General features: G+C 40.7%; 1 protein-coding gene across 1 annotated transcript in view; it reads left to right on the forward strand.

Moving 5' to 3' along the window:
- The window catches only part of LOC124069797 (E3 ubiquitin-protein ligase SMURF2-like), a 55,327-nt gene extending 31,135 nt beyond the window's left edge, over nucleotides 1-24,192 (forward strand). The window contains exons 5-20 of the mRNA XM_046409245.1: nucleotides 1,905-1,970; nucleotides 2,991-3,075; nucleotides 3,482-3,565; nucleotides 5,096-5,307; nucleotides 7,399-7,483; nucleotides 8,663-8,821; nucleotides 9,411-9,464; nucleotides 15,677-15,890; nucleotides 17,227-17,330; nucleotides 17,436-17,550; nucleotides 17,923-18,101; nucleotides 19,292-19,429; nucleotides 19,538-19,658; nucleotides 19,869-20,070; nucleotides 20,632-20,707; nucleotides 20,832-24,192. Of these exons, the coding sequence (XP_046265201.1) occupies nucleotides 1,905-1,970; nucleotides 2,991-3,075; nucleotides 3,482-3,565; nucleotides 5,096-5,307; nucleotides 7,399-7,483; nucleotides 8,663-8,821; nucleotides 9,411-9,464; nucleotides 15,677-15,890; nucleotides 17,227-17,330; nucleotides 17,436-17,550; nucleotides 17,923-18,101; nucleotides 19,292-19,429; nucleotides 19,538-19,658; nucleotides 19,869-20,070; nucleotides 20,632-20,707; nucleotides 20,832-20,931 (1,994 nt within the window). The 3' untranslated portion in view covers nucleotides 20,932-24,192. The remainder of the gene's footprint in view (nucleotides 1-1,904; nucleotides 1,971-2,990; nucleotides 3,076-3,481; nucleotides 3,566-5,095; nucleotides 5,308-7,398; nucleotides 7,484-8,662; nucleotides 8,822-9,410; nucleotides 9,465-15,676; nucleotides 15,891-17,226; nucleotides 17,331-17,435; nucleotides 17,551-17,922; nucleotides 18,102-19,291; nucleotides 19,430-19,537; nucleotides 19,659-19,868; nucleotides 20,071-20,631; nucleotides 20,708-20,831) is intronic.
- The last annotated feature ends 481 nt before the right edge of the window (nucleotides 24,193-24,673 follow it).

A 24,673-nucleotide genomic window follows, 5' to 3' on the forward strand; every position in this document is an offset into this window, starting at 1 on the left:
TATACTTACTGATCATTACTTTGGTGATACAGTTATATGCATTCAGACGTGCAGAGACCAGTGTGAATTAAGCGGTACATGTATAGATCCACACACATTTGCATGTTGCTCATTCATTGTAATACATAATTTTCCTAGCTCTGAGAAATTGTGGCGCAGTGAGAGCTTGTGGCTAAAGGGCTATAAATGTTCTGTCTCTCTGTTTCCGTCTTCTCTTATTTAAGAGAAAAATCTGCTTACTATTCCTGCCATGTAAGGCTTAGACCATTGCTGTTTAGTCTAGACACGTATCCGGAACAGATGCGTGCACACACACACACACACACACACACACACACAGGAAACAATCTATAGACCTGCTTAGACTGTACATGCAAACGCACCATTTAATATGCGTACAAATTCATACAGAGAAACCAAAGTTCTGACAAATTCAAACTGACTTTTAGTGTTAGTACAAAGAGAACTAGGCCATCTCTTTATCTCCTTTTCTCTCACTCACTCTTCTGCATATTTCCCTTTCTCTCCCCCTTCTCCTGCACTCATACTCTGTCATATGTTTGATTATGTTTTGCTTTCTTATATTCAAGTAAGCTTAAGCCCCTGCTGACACACATAGACACAAGATGCATTATCACTGGGTATCCACTGATATCACTCCTGCCGGATTGGTCATGCACAAGTTTCCCTGTGAGATTCTGTGTGTGTGTATGTGTGTTCCTGCTGAACATATCTGTGTCTGGATCTTGTTCAGAGTCTTCCCGGGTTGTATTTCTGTGCTGTCTGTGTCTGGCACTACTATTCTGTGCTGAACAGACAGTGAGTTTTTACTTATCCAGAGACAACTGCTAAGACATTTTCTGTCCAAAATTTGTGATATTTTGTGACTGAGTTTACACCAAATATGTGAAGCTGTAAAGACATTTAATTTGTAGAATTGTAATTAACATATTAAAGGCAGCCTTGCATGTTAACTTAATTTATAATATTGCAGTTTTTGACTTTCTTCTTCTGTATCCTTTTTGTATCATGCATCAGAAAACAAAATTGAGGCACCTTGTGGATTTTTTACATTTAATGAGCATTGTAGTTTAGTTGCTGTATGTTCAAAAATTCCGTTCATCTCAGTCTGACAATATTGACGTCTTAAACAAGATAATCCTTCCAAAGATAGGTCATGTTGAATTTTCATAAACTATTCTATTCCTACTCCTAGAACCACACGCATTAGTTTAAAGGAGATACGTTTGTAAATATTCGTTACGTTTGTAAATACAGTTTTATTTTATTGATACTCTAGCCCTACACCATTAAATAGAAATCTGTCTATCAATACCGTCCCCTTGGATCTGTTTGTGTGTATTCAAATCAGCATTGACACTAGGTAAAACAAACAGCCTCCTCATTCAATCAATGAAATTCAGAGGCTCCAGTTAAAGAAAAAGTAATATCGTCTGGCAAAATTGAAGAACCTGACTGATTTTTCCACAGTACAGTGCGAAGTTATCTGGCATTGCCAATCCAGTACATACAGGTGCATGTTCCTGGTAGGTTTCTTTGACAAACAGACTGGAGTAAATCTGCTTTTTATTTGGTGATTGTAACATCACTGTAACGTCTCTGATATTACAAATTCACTGTGCAGTTTTTTACCTCTGATAAGCCTTCAAACTCATGAATCTATTACTCAACCCGGCTTTTCTGGCTAGTGTTTCATTGTCTCACTGAGGCAACACGCCCACACCAGCGCAACCCTGTGCAGTTATGTTTTCAGTCTGAATGGCAAGTTACTCACTGTGAAATACAACAAGCTGCATATTGGCTTAGAACCTAAATGTGTTAATGGTTGTAAGTAGAGCCAGATTTGGAGTCACCATGTCTTGTTTGTTTTTCTTTCCTTACAGATCAGAGACTGGATCTGAATAAGCTGGGCCCCAATGACAACGATACTGTGAGAGGACAAATAGTTGGTAAGAAACACAAACACATACAGACACAATTTCAGCTGCATATTGTATGTGTTTACTTGCACTACTTCCACACATGTACTACCTCACAGAACCATATTTTTTTATTGATATAAAGTTACTTGTTTTATGTATGCCCCAATCACTAAGGCAAATTCCTAGTAATGTGAAACCTCTTCACTTAAATGGCAAAAACTCAATTCTGATTCTGACGTCAAAATAGAAAACTTAAACTTATGGACAGAGCAAGTTAACCCAAAAATATTTATGTTCATGTTCTTATGCCAGTCTTGATGCTCAACACTACATGCTGTGTGCCCTTACCCTGTATAAAGAAAAATGTTTAGATACTTTTGGTTAAATCGCAGATTTTTGTGTCTGCTGTGCTGTTACTATCTGAAAACACATTACCAGTTAACAATTGGAAGATGTTGTTGGAACAACTCCACCTGCCGCTTGATACAAAATATAATTTGAGGATAATATTTTATTTTTATAGAATTATAATTTCAGTTATTTTATTAAAAAGCAAATGCAATGTCAAATAATGATTATTAACCATTTTCATGCCAAATATTTTTCAATATTTGCAAGTGGGAGATTGAATATTGAACTGAGTTGTGGTTGTTGTCGCAACTCTGGGTGACTCTGTGCAATTGTATTATTATTTAAACACTAGGAAACAGAAACTGACCCAGACAGCATCCCCTGTTTCAACACTCAGTGAATTTGTCACTGAACCAGTCAACCACAGAGTGGATATTTTTATATCCCTCTCTGGCTTTGTAACAGAAACAGAGGACTGTGTTTAATATCTGTCACTCACCAACAGAGTCTTTCAAAGCTCTGAGCATTTTCTTATTTTTCCTTTGAAAAATATATAAAGAGCATTAGTGGAGCTGGAATTCACACAATATAGACACTGCATGCAGAATGACATATGTATTAAATGTTACTGTTTGAGCGGCAATGTGTGGCTCTGTTATTGATCTGCTGCTCTTCTTGTCTTTGTTAACTGTAAAGTAAGTCTTCAGTCCAGAGATCGCATTGGCACAGGAGGGCCAGTGGTGGACTGCAGTCGCCTGTTCGACAATGACTTACCCGACGGGTCTGTATTATCACAGGCTGTTCCTTAAAAAAATAGCTGTCCTGTTCGTACATACAGTGTATTGTTTTTACTTGAAGTCTTACATTTTTCTGGAGATAATTTGATTAAGAGACTCTCTGAATTAACCCTTAGTTTGGAGGTCTGTGTCGGGTAGCCGGCTAGTTTATCTGAGATTTTGTTTTTATTTGAAATGTGAAAGTTTAACTGTGAGAGTTTTGTCTGGTTTGTAAGAGTAGAATATCAACTTTGTTTTCTGTACAGTCTATAATGTATTTAAATTATACATTTAGAAGGTTCAGCTAAAATACAAGATTGATAGTGCTGCTGAGTAGGGGTGACAAAAAGTGTGTGTGTTTGTTGATGAGGCTCTTTTCTCACTTCTTTGTCTTAATTTGTCATGAAACAGTTGGGAAGAGAGGAGGACAGCTTCTGGAAGGATACAGTACCTGAACCATATCACACGTACCACACAATGGGAGAGGCCTACCAGGTATCTGCACACATACTGCAAGTTAACGGAAGGTTTGTGCATGTTGGGGGGTCTTTTTAAGAGGTTGTGCTGTTCCCCACTTCCCTTTCAAAAAACACCCCAAAACAGACAAACAAGAAAACCCTCCCCTCAGTCATACTCCATACAGCACAACAACAGTAATAAGTGAATTGCTGTCAATTTCCTTAGCCTCCCAGCCACCACAGCACATTTATTCTCTCCCTCACTCTCTCACTGAGACACACACAGACACCTAAATAAACTAGCCAGCCAGTCGGCCAGCAGGGTTTTACTTGGCTCCTTTTCCTCCAGGAACGACTGTCGCCTTCCTACTTGGCCCATATCAGTGGAGCCACTAGAGGAGTAAGCAAACAAATACCATCGCTCTCCTACTGCCTTACCCACTTACTATACATTTTTGGTGGCCTCCAGGCAGTATAACTGAATGAGAGAACATGGACAGGAAATGATGAAGAAAAGGTTAAGTGGTAGAGCACGGAGGGAGGCGGAAATGGTGAAGTTGAGGAAGATGAGCCGGGAGAGGCTGTGTAGGAGGAAGAAATGGCAGACGTTGAGTTGATTTGAAAAGATAACTGAGAGTTGAGAAATATTTGCCTATTTTTTTTTTCCATTTTCAGTCTTCAGTATTCAACAATTATGTAGCGAACACCATGTTAGATTTAAAGAATCAATCATTTTTGTCTCATTTTATCTCATGAAAATATGTTACATGTTAACAGTACAGTGTGTGTACAGTTTTGTGCTCATGCTTGTCAGCAGAAAGAGTTTATAGTTTGTGTTGATCTTGGGCGAGGTAGGCCTTGAATACCACGGGCCGGGGCTGGGCTCGCGATGGAATTCTGGGCCCATGCAGGTCTGTGGAAGGATAAGGGAAAGCAGAGCAAGAGGTGGGACAAAAGTTAGGGGGGAGAAAGAGGAAATGGAAAAGAGGAAGGCCGTAGATGGGTGAGGAGGTGGGTTTTGGGTTGACAGACAAGAGTCCAAGGTTTTAGATAGCCAAGGCGTCAGCAACGCCGGACAGCCAGACAGTGGTCAGACGTGCTACATACACACATACAGATACAGTAAGTGTCAGTAAGCCAGCCAGTCTCTGTTTGTGTGTGCTTATCAGATATCTGTTCATAAGTCCTGCTGTTAAGTAGCAGCCAAACACACACGAGATTATACTGTAGGACTTTGTGTTTGCTTTTATGCAATCCTTCATATCTCTTCAATCTTAACCATAGCCGTGAAATACATTTTTCTCACAAGCCATTTTTCAGTAATTACACTATACTTGTGTATGTCTAGACATCACAAGAACTAATAAACCAGCTACACCTGCGACTTAACTTGCAGCACGTTTTTAGCACACACTAACGCACCTCTTTGCACCCTCCACACCGGGGTTCCTGCAAGCAGAGAAAAACATGGTTAACTGTAAAATGGAATGAAACCTAAGATTAGACTGAGAAGAACACACGCAGTAAAGATCATACATGAACATGTATACTTTCTGGTCTCTCCCAGGCCAGCATCAGAGTACTCAAGCCCGTCAGGGCGTCCACTGAGCTGCGTGGTAGACGAGAACACGCCTGTGATGACGCCTGTTAATGGAGCCGAGGCCAGTGGCCCGCCTGGTGAACAGCGGATCCAGGAGAGACGAGTTCGATCACAGCGGCATCGTAACTACATGAGTCGAACACACCTGCATACACCACCTGACCTGCCAGAGGGTTATGGTGAGAGACACAGCAACACACACACACACACACACAGATTGAAAATGGTTACAGTAAATTTTTGTTCTTTGTATCTGTCTTCTTTGTTTTCAGCAGTGAGGACACCATGGAAAAAAAAATATTCATGGTGCTATAGGTATTCACTAGTTTGGGCTGTTACTTTAGAAGGAGATGTAGTTCATGACAAAATTGAATGTTGTGTAAACTCTGCCACTCACAAAGCAACCGGTAACACCCGACCCACCCCAGTCTGATGTTTTCAACACGGTTTACATTTGAGCAGAGCTCAGTCTTGTCACAATTGTCTCATTTAATTTGTTCTGGCTCAAATTTTCAGCTCATTAGCAGTGTTGATGTTTATGTTTCAGTGCAATTACAGCACACAGGTTCCTCCTGCTGGTGGTCAAAGCGTCTAGTCAGTGAATGGTTTTACTTTTGCTTTTCACTGCAAGATCAACTGTAGCTGTATTGAATTGTATATTTACCTGTTTTACTGTGACTGAGGTGAAGTCTGTCTCAGCCCTAACTGGCAAAAATACAAGACAAGAAGATCAAAGACATGGCGAGCTGCTCCTGTTGCTGTATCCTGTTTATGGCCTGAGGCAGTGATACATGTTTTATTTTGACTATTAGTATAACGTTTAAATTCCCTTTATATCCTTTCTTTTTTCTCTCTCGCTCTATCTCTCTCCCTACTGTGTCCTTGGACTTTTACTCATCACTTTCTCCGCTGACCCCCTTGACTGACCCTGCAATCCAGACTTATGTGTCTTTAATCTCCTCTCTTCTCCTCTCTTCTCCTCTCCTCTCCTCTCCTCTCCTCTCCTCTCCTCTCCTCTCCTCTCTGCATCTCCTCTCCTCTCCTCTCCTCTCCTCTCATCTTGTCTTGTTTGCAAACACTTCACAGTGTTGGAATGTTTTGGCTTTGCAGACTGATATTCCCACAGCGAATAAAAGGAGGGAAACCAAGGTATTCACAGCTTGGTGTTCAACTCAGTGAAGGCACTTTGGTTTTCTTTTCTAAAGCCGGTCTTACTTGATGCATGCACACAGATTGGGCAAATAATGGAGAAACTACAGAAGTACGTTTTCCAACATCTGAACGGCTTTCATAAAAAAAAGTGTACTTTTCACAGTCAGTCACAGTGGACCCACAATACCCACAGAGTCTGTAAAATAAATTATTATTTTAAGTGTGATGCGGTATGCCAGCGGTTTGGAATGGCACTATTGGACCTGTGCCCCCTTTGAAATGTCCTGCTGCGTCCACTGAGACTTGCCAAGGTCGGACAAAGTGAGTCACCGATGCCCAACAGCTAGTGAACTTTCTTCCTCAGCTGAACCCTCTGAACCACTTGCTGGGTGTGGTGAGGGAGAGAGGGAGGGAAGAAAAGGAGAGGGAGAGGTGGGTAGGAAATGAGTTTGTGCCAGTAGGAAGTTGGGGGTGGGGGGTGTAGTGATGGATTAGTGGGTGAATATACACACATTATCACCACACCCATGCAGTGCACACAGTTTGTGCCAACATTCACACACTCGCTGTTCCATTCATCCATGAGCTGGATGGAACCAAAGATCCAACAAGCCAATGACGAACCATTTTCTTGTGATTTCTTTTTGGTGTCCTCTGTTCCCATATTTGTTTACAGAGTATTATATTAGTGGTTTTGGAATGAGTGACAGCATTTTCCTTTCCATTTCCTTTGGTTTTGAAGATTAATAGGAGGGGAGAACTTCCAGAGCACACACACCAACCTTTGAGAGCAAAAAAAGGCAACTGTGATGCTTTGAGGAACTCTGTGCAAGAAAAAAAACACTCATGGAAATCCTTGATAAATTTCCCTCACATTTTATTTTTCCCATCCTCGTGGGATAGGCCTGCTGGAGACTGGAGAGGAACTAATTCATTACGTTGGCGCACACCTTAAGAAACTCTTGTCCCTGCAGTTTGCCTGTCACATCAATTATAAACAGACTTATAAGCAGACTTAAAATACACAGACTCACTATCCATGCTTTTACCTACTACGGCTAGGCAATAGTTTTGTCTTTTTGATTTATTAATTGCAATAAATGTTTTCTCTGTTTTAGAGCAAAGAACAACTCAACAGGGTCAGGTGTACTTCCTTCACACACAGACTGGAGTCAGCACCTGGCATGACCCCCGTGTGCCCAGGTAACTTTTTATGGTCATAGTTTTCCATCTTTATTGTCCAGCTTTGTATCTCTTTGTGAAGCAGTTTATTATTATTAATATTGTTTATTATTTCAGTACATGTGTTTCGGAGCACTAATGTGAGTGCTTATTTGCATGATAAATGCGCTGCAGCGCTGACAGCCTGTATTTTTTAAAATCCTATAAAACCTGACGTATTCACAAAACTGAGCTGACCAAACTGGACTTAATTTCTCACTTAATTGCTCAGGATTGTGCTCGAAAACAGTCTTGTTAGTCAGATTTCAACCTTGAACCAGGTTCAGCCAAGCTAATGACCCCTGAGTCTGATGTGGAGTTGGAAGAACATTTTTGGACAGATGTTGAGCTGAACACACCACAAGCCAGTGTTTCTGCATTCAATCATACAGTTTCACCAACTCTCAATAGCCCACTGGTTAATTCACGAGGGATTGCAGGCAGTGCTATTGCGTTACATTTTTGGCCCTGTCTCCATGTAGCTGCTGCTCAGCGATGAAACGCATGCATTTGACATCCAACTCACAGCAGCAATCTGTGGGTTTGGTCATTTTGAACAGAGCTGCTAAAGTGACCCAGTATGTTGTGATTAGGCATCTGCTTCATCCCTGAGTTGTGTGTCCTTGCTTGACACGAGGACAAAGTACTCAAATACACATAGACGCAAGTGTAAGTCCCCCTTCAGGCTGCAGTGTTGTCCCACATCAGGGTAGGTTAGGTTTCTACTGACAGGAATGTCGGTGTACAGGAAAGAAAAAGAATCAAGGAATTGGAGCAACTTCTTGGTCAGAAGGATAAGAGTGATGCTTTTAAGACTCTTGGGTGGGTCGAGAGCTCTGGTCTAGTGGCTTGTGAACCTGCTGTCGAGGAAATGCCCATTAGTTATTTAATGTACATGTTGACACCAACCCATATTTCTTTACTTACAACAGCATGCTTATTATCATAAGGTTAACATTTATTTACATGTATTATGCTGTTATTCATTAAAAATGAAAATTATCAAACAGGTGTTCTGTTTTATTGTAGATGTGTGTTCAAAGACACCTACTGACTTACAACTGAACATCAGCTAGTCAATCAATCAATTTGTAGTTTTTATTTAGAATTACATTAAATATGTAGTATCATTGTTGCTAATGGTTTCTATTTTTTGTTCAGGGACCTAAGCAATGTGAACTGTGAGGAGCTGGGCCCACTGCCACCAGGCTGGGAAATCAGAAACACAGCCACGGGCCGCGTCTACTTTGTTGACCACAACAATCGTACAACACAGTTCACGGACCCGCGACTATCCGCTAACCTGCATCTAGTACTCAAGTAAGCATATCAGTCATTTCTCAAAACATTAATGAGGACAAGATATTCAAGGACATTACCTTGGCTGTGGTTTAGATTTGTTTTCTTATGTATGAAATTCAAAACCAAAATGGTCAAATGTGTTTCTGCATGCAAATTTGTGTGTTTAGTGCTATTTACTAATCCGTCAGCAATGAATTTGTCTGCTTTAAGATGATCACTGATGGCTTCATTCATCTTATTTCATATTTGTGTTGTCTTCTTTCACCTCTCGTGCCTAACCTGTGTATGTGTCAATGGTCTTTTCCCATTTTTTCGTCTTTCCGTCTGTGTCACTGACTCCCTGCGTATTTGTCCATATTCTGGACTTTATGTCGCTTTCCTCTGCTTCCCCTGTCTGTTAATCCCTTAATTCTGTTTCTTTGTGTTCTTCTACTTGCCTCCCCTGTTGTTCTTTTTCTCTTTGTCTTGTCTGTCCCATCTCACTGTTCCTGTTTCAATCTCATCCCGTTGTTTTCAATGCTCCAATTCTCTTCTCTGTCACTCAAATTCTCTTTTATGACATGTTATCCCTCTTTCCTCTGTCTCTTCCTCCTGTTTTCTTCACCAGCCCAAGTCCGAATGGTTCCCGTGTGGCCATGGACAGCCAAAACACTAACCTCAGGTAACACACATATATGCAGTCACAGACGTAGAAGTGTGCTCACATACTTGGATGCAGATAATAAACTGTATGTGCGTACATGCACTCTCTCATGGTATGTGACCAATGCAGTCACCACACAGAAGTTGACGGTCATTTTCATACACTTACACCAGCTGTGTGCATTATGCAGTTTCAGCAGCCAGTCACTCAACGCTACACACACACACACACACACACACAGGTGAACTACCATGAAAGAAAATACTGACTGTGATACTTTGTGACAGGCGAATGGCCAATTTGTGTGTGTTTATGTATATACGTGCCTAACCTTGTTCAGGGTTGACTTTCATGTGGATGTCATTCAAGTTCAACACACACACATACGCGCACACACACAAAGTCTGTCTGTCTGTATTGGGGCTGTCAATCCACCTTTCACTCTGTTTGTGTTGTCTGTCAGCAGTCTGCCTCCACTGAAGATCAGCTCGTAGACAACTAAGCCAGCAGAGGGGCCCAATGAAGTCGACCCCATTGGGGAAAATAATACTAAACACGTGTTAGCACAGCAGCTGTTAGCTTAGCACCAGTTCTCATAGCATCACAAAACACAAGTGGTTGACATATGTTAGCTCTTCAGTCATGTTTGAGGAGCCTGTGTTATATGAATCATTCATATGCTAATATGTTGAAATTTTTACCCTTTTGCTTTTTTTTTGCTTTTTTTGTATGAATTCGTTAGCAAAACTTCTCAGTAACAGTGGCTGGCATGGATAGACATGTTTGGGAAATCAACATCTGGTCATTTGGTCAAATAGCATCCATATGTGTGAGTTGAAGCTCAGCTATGTTATCCAGTCAGCATCATTAACTGCTTGTCTGACTCCTTATTAGGAAAGTTTTGAGGGATTCTGCACTAAGTTTTAGAACACTCAAATTAAGCTTTCTCTGCTGCATGCTGATTAATGAACGAATGTTTGCAGAAGAAGTTTCAAATGTGAAACAGTCTGCCTGTAAAGATCAATGAGCTCAAACTTTTATAATCTCTATTGAGCTAACATTATTGTTGTTGACTGGCAATATCGCTTCTGCCTAAATACTTCTCTTTTGATATGAAGTCAGGTAGAAAAAGTTTTACAAGTCTAGTCTACACTAATCTAGTGCAGTTGTCTGAAAACACAGTTTCTTCAATTTAAGCCTCTTCTGAGCTTTGGCTCTGAGACACTTAAATTTTATTGCGGATGGTAAACAGCACAGACATACGTAATGTTGGGCTGTTTACTGGGTGAAATTCTGAACTCTAAACACCCCAAGTGACTGACAGCAGGCCCATAAACGAAAACAACAGCAAGCTGAAATAAAGAGGCCACATGGGGAGAAGCATGGAGAAGACAGCAATCTGCTTACTCCTACTCCGCATGTGACCAATATGTGAAGACCTGAACATTGATTTTACAATTTCTTAAAAGTGATAACTTTGTTATACCTTCTCAGGTCTACCAAGGCCTTTGTAAGGATAAACCAGTACAACTGATCAAACCACTGCAATACTTTTTTGCGTTTTCTCCTCCCCTCTTTCTCATTTATCCCACTCATTTCTTTTTATCCTCTCTTCTCTACATCTCCCACCTTCTGTCATCTCCTCTCTCCTCTGTCCTCACTCATTCTCTCTCTCCTGCTCTCCCTCCCTCTGACATGCTCCAAAAACTGTTAAAGTTATCAGCCTCTCTGCTGGCTCAGTGTCAGGACATCTGTCTTTTATCAACACAGGGATTTAAGAATATTTCAAGTAACATGCACACAGGTCTACCACACACACACACACAAACACACACACACCACGACCCTGTAGCCCTGCACTGACCTGTTTCCTTATAGGGAGGTTGTAGGGGGTTGTATGTCAGGACCAGCTGGGGGGGGGGGGGGGGGCATGTTATCCTGTTCTGGGGTGTGCACTTTAAGCAAAAAACACATCTTTTTTTTTTCTACTGATATCAGCGTAGTTGCATAGATAGTGTTTGATTTTGTTCAGGGGAAATGGGTTGTAAAGAAGAGTGCAACGGGTCATTTCTGTCGTACCCTGATAAGAAAAACATTGAGCCGTTGTGCCTGTCTTTCCCTCGTACTATTGGAATGTGTTTTCATCATTACTGGAGTGCATCTTCTTCTCTTTACTGTTCATGTTTTTCTTGCAGACAGGCACAAAACTAAATCAAAAATAATACAATACAGCAGTTGGTAAAGGAGAAAAGGGAGATGGTCAGTAAAAACCAATTTAGCCTTTACAGGATAGATACTTGCTTTGATCACGTCAGGAGTCCAACTGAAAAAAGTTAAATGTTGACTTGAAATGAAAACTTGCTGTAAGTTGTGTTGTCAGCCTCGACCTTGAAAAGAGATTGTAACAAAATAATGAAAGTCTATTTCTATCAGAGGAAAGTGCTGGCCGCTGAGCTGTGAGACAGGATTGTTGACTGCGCTGTGGTGCTACAGCTAAGTGCGCCTGGTGTTTTGTCAATACGTTGTTGTCCCTAGTGTTTAAATCCAAACACTGAGAGCCTTAATTTAATCATTTGAAACTTCTTTTTTTTTCTTTTTTTTAATGAAACCTGTTATGTATGGGTTTGAACACAGCAGCTTCAGTGTCATTTAAGAAAAACCCATTTGGTTTAGTGGGTGGATTTTTTTTTCACCCTGCGTCTATAGAAACGGTTTGTGTTTTGTCTGCAAGATTAGATGGCGTGGTACAGATTCAGCATTACAACACTGAGAGTCTGCAATTTGTACCTCAGTCTGCTGATCCTCTAGGACACATCCTGGTTTAAATGTGACTCAGACAGCCCTGTTGCCATCGAGCTCGGACTGATGAAGGCCTTGAATTGTCAGACAGTCAGACCCAGCTACATGACTGTGGTCTGCCACACTGTCTCTCACATACTTAGCATCCTCTTTTGCACCAGCACATAGTATATGTCTGAAAAATTACATCAGTGTTTGCTCAATGTATTTTTAGTTGCAGCTGGATTTAGGTTTAGTGGGCATCAGCAGGTATTTTCCCAACCGAGTTCTAAATCATGACAGATTACGTTTATATTAACATTTGGATTGATGTCTTTAGAAGTACTGATTATATATTTTAACTGGTACAGTCATGACTGTGCGGTGCATTTAAATTGCTCTCTGCGATATAGACAAAAATGTCACTGTTATCAGATAACTTCTTCTTTATGTGCACACACAGTGTATTGAAGTCTGTACACAGTTGAAGTCTTTGTTCTCATATGCTGTACACAGTATGGTTTCTCTCTGTTCTAGATTTGTAACTTTGAAGTATTTTTATTTGAATGCTTTTCATGGAAGCGTACATATAATGAGTCAAATCAAAGCAGAAAGCACATTCAGATTGTCATCTGCAATGGCAACATTTTACAAAGCTTTTTTTTTTTTTTTTGTTATTCTCAGGATGTCGTCAGATGCAACATATTTTTGTCAGTCTGCAGTCTCATCGCGGCAGTCCGTCTGCTGTTGGTTTCCTGTACTTCCTGTATTTTTGAAACCAGAACTAAAAGATGGGTTAGCTTGGTAGGTGGGAAGAGCGTTAGAAGTCACACATTTGCTGGCGAAACACACACACGCTCAACGTCTAAGTAAAGAATTCTGTACACACATGCACACACTCTGACTCCACTTTATGTAGAGTGGGCTGCAGAGCTTGGCCGACCTCTCGGTCCTCTCCTGCTTTTTAGGCACGTGTAAAAGAGCAGAGCCCCAGCTGATACTCAGACCAGATGGACTCATAAAGGGCCCTTTGATTCTCAGAGCTGGGTGGGGGGCAGAGTGGGTGTGTTGGGGTGACTGGTGTGGATTTAACACCACTACACCTACTCAACACTAATTTCAGCCCACCTGTGCCAGCTGCCATGGAAAAGAAACAAGTACTCTTTCTCTTACATACACAAGACAACATGCCGCCTTTGCGCTCTAGTTCGTGCGCACTCTCACCCAGTCTGCTTCCGTGTAAACACAAAAAATGGATGGAGGCCTATCATGACTGTGCAGGTTCAGGTTCAGGTGCAGGTGACCCAGTTCTGGAAAATGGCCACTCCTTCATTTCTTGACTTCTCCAGTTTCTTTTCTTCCCACTCCTTCCACCTTGGAATAACAATAATAAAATCCTCTGGCTCTTATATTGAATTTGAAAGTTTATATTTCTCTACAATTGTCGTATTTCACCCAAGCTGTCACAGCAATAGGAACCATTTCTCTCTTCTGGCACAGGCAGATTTTCAGCTTTGCTGTGCTTGTATTTTCTATATTTACCATAAAATATGCCGAGCTCGTCTCGTTTGGAAACCAGAGACGATGAACTATGTCGAAACGTATTTTTAATTACACTCTACCCTCAGAAGGAGAAAAAAGAGAGTGCTGAAATTACGCTTTATTATATGGTTCTTGAGCCTCCCAGCCAAAAGCAACTCATTCCATTTTGTTTTAAGGCCATCTTTTCTTCCCCCCCTCTTTCCTAAAGTGGTTTTCAGGACTGCTTCGCTGCAGTCGTACCCTTTCTTTGACATGCTAGGAGCCCCAGCAGTTGCCAATAAAATAAATAGCAGTGGACTTGATTATACAGGGATAGACTGGCGAAACACAGCACCCGTTTAGTTTGGAAAGCCCGAACAGATGAGGCCTTTTTCAACCCACTGAACCAGAGAACCTTATTGTACAACGAGTGTTGGAATAAGTGGGTGGCTGTGTACTGCTACTTTAGGAGGTCTCGACTTTTTATATTCCAATTCAGGCCTCTTGGTGTGCCGTCTTTGTTAGGCCAACAGCAGCCTTGACACTGCGCTCCCAATGGAGGACAAGAAGCTTCTTTTTAAAGACGTCCTCTGCTGACTGGTTTGCTGTCCTGTTGAGGGCAGAGATGGATTATGTTTTTCTGAGGGCCACCCAGGCATCCCACCACCAGCACCACAATGAGGGCTGGAAGATGCCAGAGCTGGAATGCTGACCGCAGCTCACCTTTGCCAACTTTGTGTTTTATTGATATTTCATCTTTTTAAGACTGTACAGACCCTGAATGGCAAGAGAGCAAAAGGATAATGAAGGTCAGAAGTTTAGATCCTCAGTCAACTGCGTGACAAGCATGTGTCCCTGCTCACACTCTTTTCCACACTTGAAATTGTCTTGAAATTGCAGAACAAGGCTACATTTGATCAGGTGAACAAGAGCTCCAAGCAGTGACTTGACTCTGCATTTTTCAGAACATCATTTACAGAAATTTTCAGCGCTTGTTGTAGTCAATGAGACTGGAAGTTTATAGAAATGTTGGTGTCTTTGTGCCCCTCTACCTCACATTTTGTGGAAGGGTTGCAGCTCTGATGGTCAGATGGTGGAAATTCCTGTTTTGGTTGGTCGAGGGCAGGGTACTGGGAGTCAGTCATGGTTGTCAACTTTTTTTATGCCAGAGACAGGAAGTAAAGATGTCAGAACTGGAGTAATGTTATAGGAGGAATTAAAGTGATTTAAGTTGGAGATGATTGGCTTGAATAGAAATGTGTGATGAGGGAGGGCAATGAGCGCATACCAACTTATCTCTCCACCTGAGATGGCCAGAGTTGGCAGCTAATCTTCTATGACTTTCCTTTGTATATTTGTTCCCCTCACCCTTTCTTTTTCTCTCTGTGTATCTCTTTCTCTCAGCTTACTCAGAGTTTATCTCCCTCTCCCTGTTATTCCTGGAGGTGATATTTACCAAACGTCTGGTCAAAGGCCCAGCCTGTTTGCAGGTCTGGATCAGATTTACACATGGTTTAGAGCTCTGTTTAGTGTTCTTTCCTTTGAGTGGATTGAGGAGGGTGAATGCTAGAGAGGGAACTTCTTACAAAACTGTGGTAGTAGAGGATATTTGAGATGGAGTGGCTGGGGAATTCCTTGAAGGATATATCCCTCTTTCTTCTGTCTTTGTATTAATCTCTTACCTCCTCTGGAGTCAAAGCTGTGCACAAGAAAAATTACAATATCCTTATGACCGTCACCAAATGGAAATCTGGACAGAGCAGCTCATGACAAACTGTTTAATACTGCTGTTTCAGTGAATGGTGATACTAACATGATTATTTTTGGCCCTTCTGCTCTTTTTCTCATCACTCATCTGTTCATTCATACCTTGTTGATCCCTCCTTGACTGTTCATCTTCTGTCTCCCCTTCAACCACGTTATCCTTCCAGTCATCCGACACAGTTGAAGGACCAGGGTGGTCCTGGGGCCCCTCAGCAACCCCTGTCCCCAGCCCAGCTGCCTGAAGAGGCTGAGTGCCTGACTGTGCCAAAATACAAGAGAGACTTGGTGCAGAAGCTGAAGATCCTGAGGCAGGAACTTTCTCAGCAACAACCCCAGGCTGGCCACTGCCGCATCGAGGTCTGCCGTGAGGAGATATTTGAGGTAAAACAAACAAAAACCTCTTTTCATACCTGAAAGCAGGAGGACCCTTTCACACACTGGCACACACATACACACACACACACACACACACACACACACACACACACAAACACAAACAATATGTTCGTTGTAGCAACCTAGTGCTACCAAGAAGACTGTAAAAGGAACACAAACACTTGCTTTCTTTATGTTTATAGATTATGATGCATCAGGACCTTGGAACTATAGTTATATGAAATACTTTACTTCAGGAGTGAACGTGTTCATCTAGAAAAATAGTCCTCCTGACTAGTACACTCTAACTTAAAATTTCTGATGTGTTTAAAACCATATAAGGAAGCATTTGGTTCACTCTTAAAGGGCATATCGGCACAGCTGCATACTTATGCACGTTAATGAATTCATAACACGGAATTTACCATGAATTTGTGCAGTATGCGTCGACAAGTTGATCTTAAAATCCATCATCTGCAGAATGCTCTTTGCATTTTACTGCCATTTTTTTTTTTGGTCCAATTTATGATGTGCACCAGAAAAAGGCCCACGGCAGCACAGAACCAGTACTCAGAAGTCCTTTATGGCTTCCAGGGAAAAGCAGAACAGAAAGGCCTTCACAACACCACAAAAAACTATTGCTCAGTTAGTTTTGTTCTCCTCCTCTGTCTCTTTTTCTCTTGCTCTCACAATAATTTGTTCTACCAAGGCAAGGCATTCTTTCTGGATGATTTCAGCAGTTAAAGAGATGGGGAGGGGGGAGAGGAGGAGGAGGAGGAGGAGGAGCGGGTGAGGAAAGGAGCTAAGGCAACAGTGGCAAGTATTCGGGGCCAGACATAACTTCATAACTACAAGTTGAGCAATGAAAAATATGACTTCATCCCCCTTTGACGTGACAGCTGTGAAAGGGGAACTTCAAGTGTGAAAACCAGCGCTGCAGATCCACTTGGGGTTTTCATGCTGGCACCAGAGCTGCCGTTTACCGCTGGCAGCGTGTTCTAGCGTGTGTGCACATATTATCAATGGGTCTAGTGATTTCCTGCCTACCCATGCTTCAAATTCACATATGATTAGCACAAACAAACTCACACGTTGTATATTTCAACATTATTTGAATGGATGATTGTAATTTTTGGAGACGTGGATGTTGAATAGCTTCAGTTTAGAGTATCTAAAGCATATGTGATTGTGCAGCTCTTTCACGCTTTCACAGTTGCAGGAGTGCTGTTGCTGTGACATGATATTGTTTACCGTGGCAGTTGTAGGGTTATGTTCTATGAAATTAAAGGTGGTCTCGTCTCTACTGTGTTATGTTAAATTTGCTGTATGTGTTGACCTGTAGGAGTCATACCGACAAGTGATGAAAATGCGTCCAAAGGATCTCTGGAAAAGACTGATGATCAAATTCAGAGGAGAAGAGGGACTGGACTATGGCGGAGTAGCAAGGTACTTTGTCACATATGAATTTTTCTGTGGCTTTAAAGACGCTCGTTTATGCTCGTTTAAGCATCATTTGAAGTACTTTTTTCACTGTGTGTCTGGGTGTGTTAGGGAATGGTTATACCTGCTGTCCCATGAGATGCTGAACCCCTACTACGGCCTGTTCCAGTACTCCAGGGATGACATCTACACTCTACAGATTAACCCTGACTCTGCTGTCAACCCGGTAGGAATGATTTTGTCGTTATTATTTAGGGCGGTAGCTCAGCCCATACACACTTAACTTGGCAGCAGAGGGTTATGAGTGTTGACTGCAGTTCATATGTGGACTGGTGTCAGTTCACCTCCCAGGCACTGCCAGGGCCCTTGAGCAAGGCAATGCAAATTTTATTGGTATATAATTATGCATATATTTTTTGCATTCCATAAATTATTGTAAAGTTTGATAGAGCAATGAACTCCATGTTTGGGTGTAACCTTTAGGTACTGGTGTTGTGAGAGAAATTACACCTAAACAAGCTTAATCTCTATATTGTAATATAAAACTTATATGGCATGACTGAAAGCCTTCATGCAAATACACCTGTTCAATGTGCAGGAGCACCTGTCGTACTTCCACTTCGTGGGTCGCATAATGGGCATGGCAGTGTTCCACGGCCACTACATTGACGGAGGCTTCACCCTGCCCTTCTACAAACAGCTGTTGGGCAAGCCGATCACGCTGGATGATATGGAGTCTGTCGACCCCGACCTCCACAACAGCCTCGTCTGGATCCTGTGAGATTTTTTCATTTCCAAACAACCCCTTGTTTTGTAGATGCTCTCACTGCCAACGCAAGAAAACACACAATTACTGATATTATTGTCACACAAGTAGAAATGGAGGTTATCCAGCACTCATTTTAAAGTTCTCTTCTATTACTTACCTGTAACTGGTTTCCACTGGAGTAGTGGAGTAGGACCATTTGGTCCTCAACTTTATAATGACTGTGGCGCCATCTACTGTTTGTGAAGATGATGGTATCTGATCTCAAAAATGAACATCCTGGTTGGTTTAGGAATTCTCCTGCATATTTTGACACAGTTGTCAGGTATTCTGACTGTTTTCCACATCGGTATGCTGCCTCAAATTTCTCTCAACAGAGTTTTTTATTTAATGTCATCCACTCTTATGTCTACAAGTCATAAATCATCCGACTGTGGTTAAGGGTGATAAATGCTGTTTCTTTCTTTTTGTATGAAAATAACAAATGAAAACTCAGTGAACCAGTTGGCAAAAATAATCACAGTGAAACGCATAGGCTATATACTTTAAATATGTTAGCCTGAGGATGTTGAGAGTGGATGACTACTGTCTTATACCCCTTTTGCACTGTATAAAAACCCCATTGACACCCACTAATATCTGGCTTTAGATTCCAGGGGGAAAGGGTACAATCTGCATTCATTCCCGGTTCAAATGCCTGCAGTAGTCTTGGGTATACATTGACTCCACCTCCTTTCAGTTGTTATGGAAACATGACACATGGTTGGACACGCTTATTTTCGCCTCTTTATTAGCACGGTGCTGTGACACATATTGCAGGGTAAATACTTTTCCATCCGTCTCTGTCTGAGTGGCACTCAAACATTGTTCAGTTTGAAAGAGAAGCTGCAGTAAAAGGTGAAAATAAATACCACTGTAACTTTGTCACTGACCTTCATGCTGCTTTCTACTTTTCTCTCTTTTTTTGTGACTTCAAGCATAACATATTAGGAAAAAAACTTAAAGGCAAACTCGTCTACCTGCTATCTTTGGCATATCTACCTGTGTTTAAAAAATCTGCTTATAAACCACAGCAACTAGAAAAAAGGCACCACCATCTTAAGAGATTACTTTAAAAATGGAGTGAGAAAAAGAATAATTTCAGAGCTGATTCGTGTTGTTACGTAGCTTCTCTCTCTTACCTGTCCTCCCTCCTCTTCAGGGACAATGACATCACTGGGGTCCTGGACCATACTTTCTGTGTAGAGCACAACGCTTATGGAGAAATCATCCAGCACGAGCTCAAACCCAACGGCAAGAGTATCCCTGTCTCAGAGGACACCAAGAAGGAGTATGTCAGGTATGGAGATGCAAGACAAGAATGCAAGACAAGAATACGACCACAACTCAAGTGTTCAACTGACTCCTGTGTTTCTTCCCTTTCCTACCTCTCTCATGTTCTCTGCAGGTTGTATGTGAACTGGCGTTTCCTGCATGGCATCGAGGCTCAGTTTCTAGCCTTGCAGAAAGGCTTTAATGAGGTTATTCCTCAACACCTGCTCAAATCTTTCGATGAGAAAGAACTGGAGGTAAAAGAGAAAAGTGATGCAGTCACAGCTATCAACAGCATCTCTTTTTTCAGAGGCACATCCACATGTGTATTATTTTTATTTTCACTTTTTGGTGATAAAGAATACTTTCTATTGCATCTCCCACAATACAGTAATAACTTCAAGTACTTTCTTCTGGTATAATATAAATTCAAGGTATAAAGATTCTGTTTCCCTCACTACTTTAAGCTGATAGTGTGTGGCCTGGGAAAAATCGACATCTCTGACTGGAAGTCCAACACCCGTCTGAAGCATTGCACCCCTGACAGCAACATTGTCAAGTGGTTTTGGAAAGCCGTGGAGTCATTTGATGAGGAGAGGAGGGCCCGGCTACTGCAGTTTGTCACAGGCTCATCCAGAGTCCCACTGCAAGGCTTCAAGGCTTTACAGGGTATGCATCTGACTCTGTATTTGTTAACGTGTCCCTCAGCTGTGTTCCAGTACTAATGGTTTTCTCAGTGAGAGCTGAGCTTCTGCTCTGCTTATTCTTTGGCTTCGGTTGCATCAACTGTCAGTGTTCACAGCAGGATTGTTTTGCTCTTCTATACTTGTTGGTAAAGTTTGGTGAATTTCTGATTTTAACAAAAATGAAAGACTGATTTTATTGTTAGCAATGTAACATTGCATTTCCTATTAGGCTCAGACTACCATTTTGTGGCTAAGACGAATGAAATATGTTGCTGAAGAATACCTTGTCTTGGCAATTAAGAGTTGCCCACATTTATTTATTTTCAAATACAGAAAATTCGAGGAGCATATTTTAGTTTTTCAAAAGCCCAGTTAAACAAACCCTCTGATTAACAAAAAAATGTCTGGGCATAGTTAATGGGACAGAGACTGGATTAAAAAGGGGTCAAGTCTTTATTAGCTGAGTTGACAGTGAGTAACTTAATATGGGAATTTGATACTGAGCTGTACCTGATGTCTGATCCTCTTTGTGTTTTCACTGCAGGTGCTGCAGGGCCCAGACTCTTCACCATTCACCAGATTGATGCTAACACCAACAACCTGCCCAAAGCCCATACCTGGTTTGTGTCACATGCACCTGCGGACACACACACACACACACACAAACACAGTCTTTATCATAATAAAGGAAAGCCTTTCGGTTCATCATAGCCTCACACATATGAACTCTTTCTCTTCTTTCAGCTTCAATCGGATTGACATTCCGCCCTATGAGAGCTATGACAAGCTATACGACAAGCTGCTGACGGCGATCGAGGAGACGTGTGGCTTCGCAGTGGAATGAGAGACACAGTGGAGAGTGCGTTTGTGTGTGACATGAGAACATGTGTAACTGTGTGCAGGACTTTTTGATAGACTTTTGCTGTCACTGCAGCATGTTGACAGGCTCACTCAGAGCCTGATCCTTGAGTCTTTGACCAGCCTGCAGTCTTCCTCTCTTCTCACTGCTCCTCACATTCTTCTCTTATCGATATCTGTTTGAACAGCTGCTAGAGAGTCGTCCCGTCATTTATTTTCTCCTCATCCTTTTTTGTTTTGTTTTGGTGTAGTTTGTGTGAAATAGAGAGAGCAAATTAAAAGCTGTTAAGAGAGGCAGCATTTTGTCAACAGCTGTGTGTTTGCATTCATGAAATCCAATCAAATCAGAAGTTTATCCACTTACAGTTCAACATCGAACAAAAGTGTTTCTTTTGAAAATTCTTCGTAGACATTTGAGAACAATTAGTCACTGTTTGTATTGCAATTTAAACTGACAGAACTGATCATTGACATGCTACTGAATCTCGAACACTGCAGATAGCCATACCTTGCCCTTTGTAGCCATCTTAACCTCAACCAATACATCTTCCAGTCCTCATGGCTGCAGAGTTGGTGTGCTTCATCTTGAAGCGCCACAAATTCATCCTACCTCAGTGTGTATTATGTGATATTTGAATGGTTTCATTCCAAAATGTTTCATATTCTCTAACGGAAAATTAATTTAATTCAAATTCGGAATAGAAAATGTTTAGTTCTTATAGCAATGTTTTCCAGTTAGTTTGTCGTACCAGCAGTCATTTTGTAACTTTAAAACCATAAAAATGTGAATATATCATTTTGAAATGGAACTCATGCAGACTGACTTGGATGTGGGTCTGATGTTTTGTGGCGTTTTTGGAGTTGAGCTTTCAGTGGCTTGGTTAAAGATTAGGGACAGACTCTGGTTAAGAAGAATCTTTTTTTCCCCTCACTGACTGCAGTGTGGCCACAGGGCTTCTAAACGTGTTCATCTGTATGTTTCTGCATGTACGTACAATTGTGTGCTTGTATGCAAGGAAGGTAGACATTTTAGAGATGAATTTCCCATCACCTCTACTAGCACAATATTGCATATTTGAAGCTGCAGAGATGATTGAACCTCACTTTTTGAGTCTGGCTCATGTTCATTTTCTTTCATTTACACATTTGCCTTCAGCAGTTCCAAAGTATGCATGTTTTTTTGTTTTTTTTTGTTAAATTTCATTTTAATCAACCCAGCATAACCCAGCACACTTTCTGTCTGATTATATGTGAAAAGGGCACAACTGTCCATGGAACCAGGCTTGATAAGAAGCTATTCAAAGGCAGGCATCTATTTTCAGCCACATGATGGTCAATTTTAAAAGGCAGAAGTATTTCTTTCTCTCCATCATGTCACTTTAGTGCACTTTACAAACTGAGCAGTGATGGCAGGAGTGCTTTCTTCACATTAGATAAAAATGTATGTTTCATGTTGTGTGTTTCATTTGCTATACAACTACATTAGAAATATACAGAGTAAGAAGTATCTATACACGTGTAATTTTTGAGTATATATGTACAAATACATAGCTATTTTGTATATTGTTGCTTGTTCTTTCTGTTCAGTTTAAATGCAAGCATGTTGGTGTCTGTCACAGACCTATTTGCATTCTCAGGTGAAGTTGTCCTTTGTTTTGTTTGTTTTGTTTTTTTTTTTATTTTACATTTATTAGGGTCGTATGTGAGGAGTGGCAGAACTGGTTTCAGTGAAAACTATTTCACAGGCCCTGTCTTTAACCCGTGACGAAATGTAAAAGTCAGTTTAAAGTGATCTTTTCTTTTAATCAGTCACTTTCATGTATTAACACAAACAAACTTTCATAGGAGAACATGTATGGCCATATTTGCTCCTCTGGAGGTCTGTGTCACTGATGAATACCGAACAGCACAGTTGACAATATTATTTCATATGCATGGTGGAGGTGGGATCCAGAGAATCTGGAGAGATCTCTGAATGCTGATAGTGACCTCAAAAAAATCAGAGCTGCAAATGTTGGAGATTGACTGCTGCTGAACTCCTGGGTGCTACATGGTGAAAATGTTGAGCAAAAATAAAATGTTACTAAAAGCCAGAGAAGCAACAGTGAGGACCACTTCCACGACTAGAGTCTCAATCCAAAGAAAACCCTCTGCATGAATGGATGCTCAAGAGATGATGCCTATTTATTTGCATAATAATTATTCTTAGAAAATGTTTTGACTTGGAAAAAATTGGTTAAATGTTCTTTTGGTATGTATGCTGCCTGCATTTATTTGTAACCATGAACAGTTTGTTTGCTGGTACTCAGAAATAGAAACTCAGAGGTTTTTTTTTTTTTTTTCTCCTTTTTGTGGTCATCATTAGCTAAAACAGACAACCAGAACGGAGTACATTGAAATTGTCTTTGTAGAGTTGCAGTGAATTTATTTGATTTTATCTTTAATAACCTGACTCAGAGGCAGAAAAGAAATGCATTACAATTTTTTTGCACATATTATGCATACTTGGGCTCCAAGTTATAATCAGACACTTCCTTCTATTTACCAAATAGTTAATGGACTGATTTTTTTTAAAAAATATACATACATACACATGCGTTCTTGATATGCACACATATATTTGTCCACTTCTGTTCTTTGTTACTTTTTGTTGGCTCCAAGTTTTCTGGCTGGTTCAGTCTTCAGTGCAGAAGTTGTGGGGATTGAGTACTTCCAGATGAGGGGAAATCACATTTGGTTAAACAGCCAAATTGGTCATACGTCATTGCCAATTTACACGTAGTTGTTCATTTTTATTCAAGCTTAAAACATCTTTGATAAAGATATTTTTTTATCTCTAATTGATCTGATAATTGAATATATTGAGAGACATTTCTTGTCAGAAATCAAGTACTTTGTTGAGTTTAATTGTTTAATTAATTACAAACTACAACTATCTGTGTAATGTTCAGCAAACTTTCTCCCTACACTTAAAAGTACAAACATGTGAATGAGCTTTGGTTGGATTCAGAACAAAACAGAAGAAACTGCACCATGTTTTATTTCTTTTTATTTCCTATCTGTTTTGTATTTATTATTACAGTATACGTGTTCATGGTTTTTCCACATCAGCTGCTCTGTGAGCTTGTAACTGACACCTGTACATAAGGACAATAAAGAAGCAAAGTAATACACTTATTGTATCCTTACAGAAAGCTGAGCAATAAAACTATGCTGTTTGGACCTCACAGCATCAAGTTTTATAGAACCATGTGTGTTACTGTCTCTGCCCCCCCGGGTGAAGGTTTAAAGGATAAAAGGGAAAACGTCTAAACATCTTCCAGTTTTGTTTGGCATATTTCATATTCCCTTTTCCATGTTTTCTGAAAAAATTCATTGAAACTGTAAATTACGTGGAGTCTATCGATAACATGATTAACAGTGAATGCGGCGATACAAAAACACCCCATTATAAGTAAAGGTTATGCTTTCAAACTTCTAAGTATTATAATCACGACAAGCTTTTAAACATATTCTACATTTGTTGTCTACTGATGTACATGGTAGTTAGTGTACTAGAAGCTAATGTTACCTGCTATTTCCTGCGTAGTTGAACGACGGGACATGAACCTGCCTACACCGTGTTCGCCTTCATGTTAAGAGATGCATGTTTCATTAAAGTTTAAACAAAAAAAACCTAAAAACAAAACAAACAAAAAAAACAAAAACATTCTGAGTTACGGCAGCCA

The sequence above is a fragment of the Scatophagus argus genome, chromosome 2 (assembly GCF_020382885.2).
Source record: "Scatophagus argus isolate fScaArg1 chromosome 2, fScaArg1.pri, whole genome shotgun sequence".
NCBI classification, from domain to species: domain Eukaryota; kingdom Metazoa; phylum Chordata; class Actinopteri; family Scatophagidae; genus Scatophagus; species Scatophagus argus.